Genomic DNA, 11,482 nt, shown 5'->3' on the forward strand with positions numbered 1-11,482 from the left:
TATAAGTCCAGTTACCCGTTTTGCTGCACCACCGAGGTAGCCAAACTGCAGCCAGTGAAAGACTCCATGTTGCAGACGAGCGCATCCTGGAGCCTTTTGCCTGGACAGAGCGCACACAGCCTGGAGCTGAGCTTCTGTCTCAGCTCTACAGCCTGCCACTTGCATCTCGGTGTACTTCTTTCTGGCTGAAATGTTACAGTCAAAGCCTGGAAGTCGTTCAGATGTGAACTCATTGCCATCCCAGAAATATAGTATGAAAAACTTTGCCCAAATTCAGCTCTGGCAGGGTTGGGAATAACACCCAGTCCTTGATAAGGTAAATTCAAGTCTTTCCATTCATCTCATAGTGTCTCGTAGAGGGAATCTACCCAGTTTGTGATTGAGTCACCCTGTTTGCTGGCTTGTGCTTCCTTCTGAGGGCAAGAAAACCATTTTGCCTATCTGCAGTATTTTATTTCTGTCTGGCAAATAGTTTGTAACTCATTGACAAACTATGAATAAAGTCCTCTCTAGATGCTGGACCAAAGAGGATAAACATCTCTGGACTGAAAGGATAAGAGCTTTGTAGTGGGGATATAAATACTCTGGATTCGAATTCTGCTGGTGATTTGAGCAGACAAGTCTGGACAGACAGATTTGGGGGCGGGGGGGAAGGATGCTTAGGCACACTGCTTCATGAAATGTTTTCAGCTGTGTTTCTAAAAATATTTAAAAGACCAAGAAAACAAAAGCTAAACAGGCTCTGCACTTAAAATTAATTATGCGTCAGCCGTGGTATGGTGTGCAGCAGAACTGAAGTGTTGCACGTATGGGTGGCTCGCTGTGTCTTGGGTTTGCTGGCGTAACGGGTGTGCAGCTTGGTCCGAGGGTCGAATGAGACACGGTGAAGAGGCTGGGATGACGAGGAGAGACGGAAGTGACCCGAGTTTGCTGGGGAGGCGTGAGGAGCAAAAGGAGGAGTCCGAATGGTAGCCTCCAGCAGCGATGGGGCAGGCAGGACAGGGTAAAGGTCTGCCATGCGTGGAAGAGGGTGCTGGTGTGGAGTCAGATCGAAAGGGAAAGGTAGTTGTTCCTGAGAGATGTGAAAGAAGTTGTTAGGGCAGCAGCATGTGGTGTGCGTTTTGAGGGTGTTGCTATGAGGAGGTGAGTCTTGGGTGCAAAGTCGTGACATAAGCGTGAAGGCGTGATGGAGCTTTAGCAGAGGGAGCTGGTCACCCACTTGCAAGGAGTGGGGCAGCATCAGTGAGCACAGTCTGGAGGGGAGATCAGGCCTGTGGTTTATGTCTAAAGAGGCAATGGAGGGTCTTGGGTTGGAGAACGTTCACTGTGGAAGATGAGGGTAGTACTGCAGAGATTAAACAGCATGCAGGGCACAGAGGGGGTTTTTTAATGAGAGTTTCGTAGCAAGGATCAAAACGGTAGCTGGGTATTGTGGGACTTACAGAGATGCAGTAGATTGGTCAGCCATCCACATGAAGCAAGGATGGAGATATGCATGTTGGATGTGGTGGCAATGGTGGTGAGGAGAGAAGAAACAGAAGGGAAGCTCCAGGATGCAAGAGGAGTTGGATAACTCTAGGAAGGAGACATTCTGGAGCCTTTCCCTGTAGTCCTTTGGCTTCACTCCAGCTTCTGGTCGGTAATGTTTGAATGCCCTTCTCTGTGGGCAAGCAACAGTAACCAGTTCGCATTGTAACACATGCCCGCATCCTGCTGTGTAGGATGTTTTAGCAGTGGGGTCAGGGTAGCCATGAGAACAGGTACTGATTTCTTCGCTCCTTGCAGTAGTGTTTTAAGAGCTGAGCTCAGAAGCAGAGGTTGAAGTAGACTGTGCGTATCAGAAGCTTTTCAAGGTGATAATCTGTTTTGCGGATATCCTTCACAATTGTGAAGGTGTGTCACAGCATTTTAGGAGTGCAGCCGTTCACTTTGTGATGACCAGCCAGTGTTCAGCTGCTCTCCCCACAGTCGCCAGCAATCTCCCTTTTCATCAGATCTGTGGGCTGCTGCTTCACTTCCTGACTTTTTTTCTCTCACGAGCACAGCTCATGTCCGGGAGCAGCAAGAGCAGAGATGCTCCTCCAGGGAGGACAAGCTAGGAGCCAAAGGTGATGACAGCCACCAGCAGTGCCCTCATTAACTAGGGTACAGTCCCACCATATCTGAACAGGGCAGGCAGAACAAGATGCTGATAGCAGGGGTCCATCAACAGTCCCAGAGAAGATGAGGTGGTTAATTGGGTCCAGGGTCTACCCAGCAAGTCCAGCAGTAGGAGATGGTGCCAGAGATAGGACTGGAGACAAGCTGCCTACAGTGTAGGTCCAAGGTTTGTCCAGGAAATACGACTGAGGACACAGCATGGCTCAGATGAGGCAGTATGCTTGGACCTGAGCTTAAATGGAGCTTTTGGAGCATGGGCAAAGGGTGCATGGGTGGGCGTCTGAGGTGAGGCTGTTTAGGGCATTTAAAGCCTGTTAGGGCACTCAGGGCCCAGACAGCTAGAAATTCCTCCTTCCTCCCTGTCCTTTCCCCCATCAGCCTTTGTGAGGGTCCTCTTGACCTTTTAACTCCTCTTCTCTCCCCCAATTTGTCTCTTGTCATTTCCCGTGGTCACTCTTACCCTACTCTTGTCTCTGATGGCCCTCGCAGTTCTCCCCTACAGTGCTCTGGGGTTGCTCTGTCCTCTTTCGTGGCTTTCACTGCTATCTGTGTGGAAATGGTTCCTACTGCTCCCCTTCACCTTGACTGTCCTCTCTTACTTCTTCTGTCTTTGCAGAATTTCATGCAAGGAGAAATGTAAAATAAATGGACTCCGTCTCTTTTTCTGCCCCTCAAGCCTGTCTGCCTGTAGCGTTAGTGATCATATTAACCTCACAGTCTCCTTGTTAAATTTCCTTCTTTCTTCCTGATTGTTCATTATCCAGGTTATTTATAAATCATTCCAGGCCTTCTGTTGGTGTTGTACTGAAGTCTACCTGCTCTTCTCCATCGCTTCTGTTAAAAGCCTTTTTAGAAATGCTGATCATCACTCACCTTGTCTGCTGGCTTTCCCTTTCTTGCTGCGCTGCCCATCCCGTTCCAAATGCAGCTGCTTAAAATCTTCTACCTGCTGCTCAGACCAGATTGCTCTCAAATTTAATGTCTGATGACTTACAAACTGCACAGTGTCACTTTCAAGCTCTTGCTTGCTTCTGCTACCACTTCGTTCTGGTCTTTCTCTTGCTCCTGCCTTTCCCCCTTCCCCCAACTCTCCTTCTTGGTAAAGGGCAGGTATTAATTCTTCTACATTTTGCATGGCGCAGAGTACAATCAATAAGGGTCTGCTGAGTTGTCAGGATTGATTTTCGTGTACCTTAAAGGTCCCTTCACCCTGTGCCACGCTGAACATGCCGTAGATACCGTAAAATACCTTAGAAAGGTAGGGATGGTCTTAATGTAAAACGGAGCCAAGTGGTAATGCTCTCCAAGCTTTTGTAGCGTAGAGTTAGAGAAATTATTTTTGCTTTTCTCGTAATCTCTTCAGAGGTGATCCCAGGCTGGGAGGGTCTTCAGCTCCATCTCATCTCGGTGTTTCTGTGCTTGCTGCCTTTGTCCCCAAGTTACCATTCCTCAAATGCTGAGCATTGTTTGTGATCACAGCTGGTTGATGGCAAGGCTGGGAGATTAGCTGTCTCTATTTTTGCCAGCAACTCTATTTTGCCACAAAGCGCCATCCCTTCTCCCCTTCTTTATTCTTTTCTTGTGTGGCAGACCTGTGTACCTTGGGGAGAGGTTAGGGAGGAGCCATTCCAAGATTTGCTCCCAAAACACAGGGGATGAAGCTCATGTATCTAATGGTGTGATTCAAACCCACTTTAGTTGAGAAAAGGGACATTACTCCAAAATGGCTCCATCATACTTCTTACTTGTCTGCACTTGCAGAGACCCAGACTGGATTTGGTCAAACCTAGACAAGCTACTGTGCCCGTTTGTGTCCCTGACTAGGTGGGGATAACTCTCTCTTGAGTCTTCCTCAGGCGCTGCCCACCCCAATTTAAAACACTGCAGGATGGGGCCCTGTCCCCTCTGCGAAGGAGCGTTCCCAAGTCTCCGCTGCTCTTGTCTGCTGATTTTCAGCACAAAATTCCCATTGGTTAGATTCATGACTGTTCTTTTATGTGGACCAAGGCAAGCAATTCCGTCTCCTTCCTTTGCGTCTCTCTCTGTGATATGCCTCCAGACACCTTACATAGATTACTTGTTTTGTATGCCATGCAGTAAACCCGTTTAAATCTGTCCCAGATAAAGAGTGGTCAGAATTGCTTATCTTGGGAGGGTTGCAGCACAAATTCCTGAAATGACTGCCAGTGCAGGGGAAATGTTGATTTTTTTTTTTTTTTTCCCTTTCTTAGAAGGCTGTCATGATTAGAGTTGGTTCCCATTGCTTTATTTACTGTCAGTCTAAGAGCTCAAATGGAAGTAATTCTTCTTTGCCCATGTATCCAGGCAGTGGCATGTGAGAAAAAGCAGATACTTGGTAGCGAGCTGCTTGCCATCCTGTGTCTGCTGTGTGGATAAATCACGGACTTCGGTGTTCAGGGCATCTGGTCTGGGACATTTTGTTAGTAGTAAATTCAGGCACACACAAAATACTGTGCTGCTTAATTGCCAGCAAGACCTACAATGACTCATTTTGTGTTGTTTTTTTTTTCTTCTTCCTCTGCAGCGACTGTAATGGAGAGACAGAAGAGAAAGCAAGAAATAGAGAAAGGACTTCAGTTCATTCAGTAAGTGGACAACCTCATTGTTTCCTGTGGCTTTGGAGGCGGTTGTCTTCGTATGAAGGATTGCAGGAACTGAGCTCCTCCTATTCACCGCTTTGGGGCTGGTGCGTGGGGAAGAGATATTGGTCCTGAGGATTTTCACTGTGGTTCTTCAGCGTGCTTCTTGTCCTGCCATCTATCTAAACTTGAAATTGTATAATTTTAATTTCCTTGGGTTTTACCCTCCACTGCAGTTCCAGGATGATCTTTACAGTCAGCATAATGCAAATAGTAGTTGGACCTTCTACTTTATGTTCAGTGTGAAGGTCTCAAGGTGCTCTCTCAAAAAGGTTATCTCACCTTTCTTAGGAAGGGAGATAGTGTTTCTATTTTGTAAGTGGAGAAAGCAGGGTAAATGACTTGCCAGGTGCCCCATATAGTGACTGTAGCAGAAATAGATGACCTGGGCTTTTTTACAGTTGCCAACCTGGTAGGTGCCTCAGGTCACTCTTCTCTGAATATCATGTGGCCTTCTAGAGCTTGAGGTGGTTACTCATGTGGTAGCTACAAGTCCAAGTGCATCCTTATAAAGTACAGTAGTGTTTTTTCCCTCCAGTGTTTCAGTTAGCAAAGGCCTCAGGTCCAGGTTCCATGATGAATAAGGAAGCAGCAAGATTGTAATCAGATTGTTTTGCATTTTTTTTAGGTCTGCTTTAAGTCCTGCAGTTATTATGGCTGAAATCTGTGCATCTGCAATGAGAAAAAAAGCCAAATCTTCCATATTATATCCTGCAGCATGGCAATGATATTTTTGCCCCAGACTGAGACTAAATGGGGCTGATAACCCAGTTTCAGAGAGGCAATTGTGAGGTTTATTTATTAGAAAGAAAAGAATCTAGAAATATGGGGTGTTGTTCATGCTTCTGGAGTGTATTTTAAACTCCGAACCGGGGGCAGTGTCATTTGTTGGCTTGTTTTGATATGAAGAGGGGTAGTCCAATTCTATAAGCAGCATGAATATTTTTTACAAAGCCAGGGCATTTCCTGTAGTTAATTTTAAGGAGCAGATGATGATTAGATTAGATGAAATAAAAAAAAAAAGTTTATTCTCTGACCAATAAGATCATGTATACGATGTTGTATTTCAAAGGTGAGGAGGGCCATGAAAGTTGCTAAGGATTTTTCTAGAGCCTGTTGTTTTCTCCTTGAAGAGAAAAAATAGATACATGTGGACGAAACCTGGATGACCTGGGTGGTCTGATTTGAAGAATGGAACCTTTCATCTAAGTCTCAGTGCTGTTGTGGGGTAGGTGTTATCCACACAAGCACTGCCAGTGTTGTGGCACAGCCTGGCAGCCTTGGCCAAGACAGCTGGAGTTAAATGGCCTCCTGAACCTGCATTTTCTCCTTTCCTTTTGTGGTGTAGGCCTGAAGGCGTGTGGCTAAGTTAAAGCAGAGGAAAATGATTGGATTTATCACTGTATGTTTTTGGTTGCACAGAGGATTTGAGGAGGTCTTGGAGTGCCAGACTGGTGCCTCTCATTAGAGCCAGATGCACTTAAAATACACTTATATTCTCCATGACAATCTCTTACGGGACTTTCTCAAAGATGTTTTTTTTTTCAGGTGGCTGAAGGCACATTATAGAGGATCATGTACGTGCAGAAAATAGTTGAGAATAAGATTCCTCTAGTCTCAAATCCCTTTGGGACCTGACCATCTCTTGACACCACTGTGGCCGTCACTGAGCACAGTGCTCCCTAATTGTGTTCTCTTTGCCCGGCTGCCTTTAAAGTGATAAATTGTTCAGCAGCTCACTGAGATCATCGACACAGGACCAGAAAGATGGTTTCTTCATCAGACGAAAGCCTGTGTTTGTATGGATGCTTGTCTAATGAGAGTTTTCTGTTCTTTTTTTCAGGTCCACATTACCTCTAAGCCAAGAAGATTATGAGGTAATGAAGAATTTGTTTTCTGAAGTTGGGAACTCTTCGGTTAGCAAGATTTGTTCTGTTGCACAGCCATTAGTTTACATACCAAAAGTGGAGAGCATGGAATGGTCTGTTGCAATTTGTCTGTAACTTAAAGCTTTAAGGTTCTGACAATGACAACTTTCAGGAAAAGGAGAAAACACTTGAGTGTTCAAGAAGGAAGGAGAGTTGACTGGATTATTCTCCTCTACCAAAAGACTGATGTTTTACAGGAGGGTGGGGAGGCAGGAGAATCTTAGTGGGCAGGAAGCTTGCTAAAACATATGGAGAGCAATGGGAAATTGGGAAACCTCTCCTGTCTCTGAATATGTACTTCAGTCTGTTTGCTTTCTTCCTGCTCCCCAGGCCTTTTTGCAGAAGCTGGTGAGAAATCTGTTTGCAGAGGGCAATGATTTGTTTCGAGAGAAGGATTTCAAGCTTTCGCTGGTACAGTATGTAGAAGGGCTGAACGTGGCAGATTACGCAGCCTCCGATGAGGTGACCATCCCAAAGGAACTCCTGTGCAAGCTGCATGTCAACCGAGCTGCCTGCTACTTTGCCATGGTGAGCATCTTCCCAAGTCATCCCCAGGGGCCAGAGAGGACATCATGGTTGCAGTGCCATGCAGTTGGAAAAGATGTCAGGAAGGGTTTCAATTGATTTTGTCCACTCCCTTCTCCAACACTGGAGGAGACGATGACATACAGAAAACTCTGGTATCTCCCCACTATCGTGCTGTGTCTTGCGAGACCAGAGGAAGGATGTGAAGGAGCGGGGGCCACGCCTAAGGTACTGAGAGTGCAGTTCTGGTCCGCATTGGTGAGGAGTTAGTACAATCTGGAGATTGGAAAGAGCCAGTGTCTTCCAGTACTGACTGAGTATTTCTCTGGAATACTATTTGAGTATTGCTCTGGAGGCTCCTGCCTCCTCAAGTGAGGCACTGGAAGACAGTGAGAAGGCTTTGGGTCTTGATGGAACTTTCAGCACACACATGGAAAACGATTCTGCAATAATCAGGCTCTAAAAGGCTGCGTGCTTCCATTTTCTTAAGGAATCTAACAGCTTTCCTTTATGGCATAACCCCAGAGCAGGTCCATCCTGTTCGTAATGAGGTTGAGGCCCATGAAAAAAATTAGCAAGTAGTCACATAATTAAAGACTGTCAAATGTCACATGCCCAAGGTAGAGAGGGAGACAAGATAAGGTTGCTCAAGCAGCCTTAATTCTGGCATTCACTGACTTTGAAGTGTTTTGAGTTTTGCAGGACTTAACAAAATGTTCTATTACTGTAGGTTTTGTGTGTTTGTACGCTGGACTGTGTATGAGGTAATATATGTATTTCCAACTGCCTTTTATATTCCTGTTTTCTGCTGAGAGAGAAAACATTTGCATTCACACAGAAGGAGGGATTAGTCTGCTCTGCCTCAGCTGACTCGAGGTGGTCTCTTTAATGCAGGGTTTGTATGAGAAGGCACTGGAAGACAGCGAGAAGGCTTTAAGTCTTGACAAGGAGAACATCCGAGCGATCTTCCGAAAAGCCCGCTCCTTAAATGAACTTGGAAGACACAAAGAAGCATATGAGTGCAATAGCCGATGCTTGCTGTCCCTCCCACATGTAAGTTTTTGACATACAACTCATCTTGATTTCCGTGGCTCACCACTTTCCTCCTCTATAACACGCTTAGCGTGAGGCCAGAGGATAGTGGAAGAGGAAGCTTGGCTGTTCCTGGGAACACACTTATGCCCAGAAATTGTGTCTCTCTGACTCGAAGAAGATGTTTGACCTCACATGTTTCTTCAGTCCAAGTCACCCTCTACAGGCAGCGCCAGCCAGAGACACCAGTTAATGACAGCAGGTTTGGTAGCCTATTTGTGAAGAGCGCAACCCTACCCTAACAAAATGTGAACTAAGGCCATAAGGTTGTTTTAATTAGCTGGTTTTATATGTCTAATGGGAATAACTAGGAGCATGGGACAAATGGGAACAGGAGCACTGAAAGGAAAACATGTATACTTTTCCTGTTTTAGATAAAAATATCTCATATTTTACTTACTGATTGCTAAGGCAAGCTGTTAAAGCTTTTTATTTCTTCTCGGACATGCACAGATGTCCTTGACATCACATGTCATAGTTATTTTTATGTTCACAGGTGTGTACATTTTTGCATTCAGAGGGGACTATCTGTGTATACTAGGCCCTAAATATTTTCCTGACAATGCTTTTGTTGAGTGTCCTTTTAGGCCAAATATTGAACAGGAAACCAGACTGTGATTAGATAGATTCTAGTGAGCACTGGTTGTCTTTGCTAAATTTGGTTCTGATCCATCATAGTAATGTTATTACAAGAAAAATGCATCTACTTCAGCAACTTTCCTTTATTATTAGTGTTACAGAAGCAGTCTTTGAAAGCTGTGTTAGCAGTTAGTTATTCCTTTTTTATAGCTTGTAAATTCTAGGTTTTTTGTCTTGGCAGAACAGGGTGACCAAACACATTAAAGGTGTCATGTTAGGGGAGATCCAAAGAACTGTTTTTTAAACAAACCCTTTTATAAACAAAACCATCTAATATATGTGTTCATGTAAAGCCATATCTGGCTATATTTCACATTGCAGTTGAACCACTTAATTTAATTTATTTTTTAACCATATACTTATGTTTACATATCTCCCATTATTATCATTACAATCATTGTGGTCTACAAACACTTTATCAAACTTCTCTGTGGCAGGAAAGCTTTACAAACTCCATATTGAGTGACCTGCATTCCCTATTCTAAAAAATTCAGTCTTGTAAATTAACATGCCCCATTGCCCAAATAAACATACCTGATTAACACAAATCATAAGCCTTCTCTGCATCAAAGGCAAGTCATGTTATCTATTGTCTCACTCTTGTTTCCATTACACCAGCTACTAAGCCTCTGGAGCACACGGGTACTTCCAGCTTGCATTGCTGTAACAGCTGAGAACTTCGTTGTGGTCAAAGCAGAGCATATATTAAAACTCCGGTGATGAAGGATCTGCCACTCAGTTGACTCACTGTCTAACAGAGTTAACTTGTTTCTGGGTGCAGATACTCAGTGCTGATAGTTTGCAGAGCTTCCCAGCATGGTGAGGTTAATACTCCTCTGTGGTATGCTTTTTTTGGTATGGCATGGGGTTTTTTTAGGCTGTTGGAGGAGAGCATATTGCATGCCCTTGTTGCGCATCCCCTCATTTAGGTGGGAGGTAGTAAGTGCCTGAGGGTGGTATTTGGCTGAGGGAAGGGAAAGCTAAAGGAAGATCCTGGGGGTGACAAAGAGCAAATAACCCCCCACCCCCAAACCTCAGGCCTGCTGACAAAAAGGACAAAAATTAACTACGTGTTGTTGGGAAGGGAAGTGGAGGCAGTCTCGAGCGAAATACATTCTCGATCTTGTCCAGGAATCTGAGAAGACATCTTGAAGTTACGTTGGCATGTGGAATTGGATAGGGTAAACCTAGTAGGTATGAATATGAGATCAATGAAAAGAAATGACGTCAGAGGTCTTTCTGGTGAGTTTTCCACAGGGAGCAAGAAAATGGCAGACTTCAGAAGACATCTGAGAGAGTGTTTGGAAAGGCAGAATCACCAGAGGCAAACAGAGCCATTAAAACGTGATTGGTGTTAGAAAGAGCTGAGAGGTGGAAGAGAGTGAGGAAGGAGCAGTGACCATGAGATTTGACCAAGAAGAGGTCTCTTGAGGGTGCGGGGACAGTTTCAGAAGAAGGTACATCCTGAAGGGGTGTAAGATGGAGAGAGAAGAGGAAATGGACAAGACAGATTTTGTCTTCACTGAGTTCAGAGAAGATGGTGACAAGACCAATGTTGAGGGTGTGGGGGAGCAAGTACAGTCAAAAAGTGGCACTCCAAATTGAAACGGAAGGTTACTGATACTGTGGGCTGGAAGAACCAGAGGCTAGGTTGAAAGTGAAAGGATGAACCTGCAGGGAGAAGGAAGTTGGAAAGACCAGCATGGCAAGTAGAGAGAAGAAAGCAAGCTTCAAGGTTGAAGGTGTGGGAGGAGATGTTGGGACATTAAGGAGGGATATCACAATAGGTTGGGCAGATTTTTTTTTCTTCTTTGAAGAAACTGTTAAAGTACTCCAATATTTTCGCAAACAGGAAGAGAGATGAAAGCAGAAGGAAAGAGTTGCTGGTAATAAATAAGTGAAGAGGGTTGTGGCAGGTTGTTAGTCCAGGCAGAACTGGAGAGGATGGAGCAGGGCAATGAAGCATGGCCCAGAACTTTGTCTAAAGCCCACGATGGTGTGTGAGTGGGCCTGGGCAGTGAGCAGGGAGGGTGGTTAATGGCATGCAGCAGGGAGAACAGAAGGATCTACTTGACTAAGCTGAGGCTGTTTAACCAGAGTCAGAGACGGTGAAAATGCCTTGTAGCTACTAAGTTGGAAACCAAGACTTGGTTTCAGCTTTAAAAACAAACAAACAAGCAAAACAAGCTAGTGAACACTGTCTGCATATCAAAACTGATTATTAGCTGTGTGGCTGGCAGAGAGGGAAAGTATACAGGCTGTGCATGCAGGAAGGCATGCAGGCTCCTTCTTCTCAGACATCGGGACCTTGTGGAAGCTGTATCAGCCCGCAGCACAGGGCCTGCTAGCAGCCAGCCTTGGCAGCTACTTCAGCCATCTTGCCAGCGGGACTCGTGAACCCTGCTTTCAGAGAGTGGGTGCTTTCTTGGAAGCAGACACTTGATTCTGATTTTGCAGCATTGAAAGAGGGTGGGGGAG

General features: G+C 45.1%; 1 protein-coding gene across 1 annotated transcript in view; it reads left to right on the top strand.

Moving 5' to 3' along the window:
- Window positions 1-4,713: 4,713 nt before the first annotated feature.
- Window positions 4,714-11,482, top strand: part of LOC104074030 (zinc finger CCCH domain-containing protein 7B-like) — a gene marked incomplete at its 3' end in the record, with an annotated part of 19,228 nt that continues 12,459 nt past the window's right edge. The window contains exons 1-4 of the mRNA XM_009573998.1: window positions 4,714-4,766; window positions 6,664-6,697; window positions 7,079-7,276; window positions 8,168-8,326. Of these exons, the coding sequence (XP_009572293.1) occupies window positions 4,714-4,766; window positions 6,664-6,697; window positions 7,079-7,276; window positions 8,168-8,326 (444 nt within the window). The remainder of the gene's footprint in view (window positions 4,767-6,663; window positions 6,698-7,078; window positions 7,277-8,167; window positions 8,327-11,482) is intronic.

This window comes from Fulmarus glacialis, unplaced genomic scaffold (genome assembly GCF_000690835.1).
Source record: "Fulmarus glacialis isolate BGI_N327 unplaced genomic scaffold, ASM69083v1 scaffold33273, whole genome shotgun sequence".
Classification (NCBI taxonomy): domain Eukaryota; kingdom Metazoa; phylum Chordata; class Aves; order Procellariiformes; family Procellariidae; genus Fulmarus; species Fulmarus glacialis.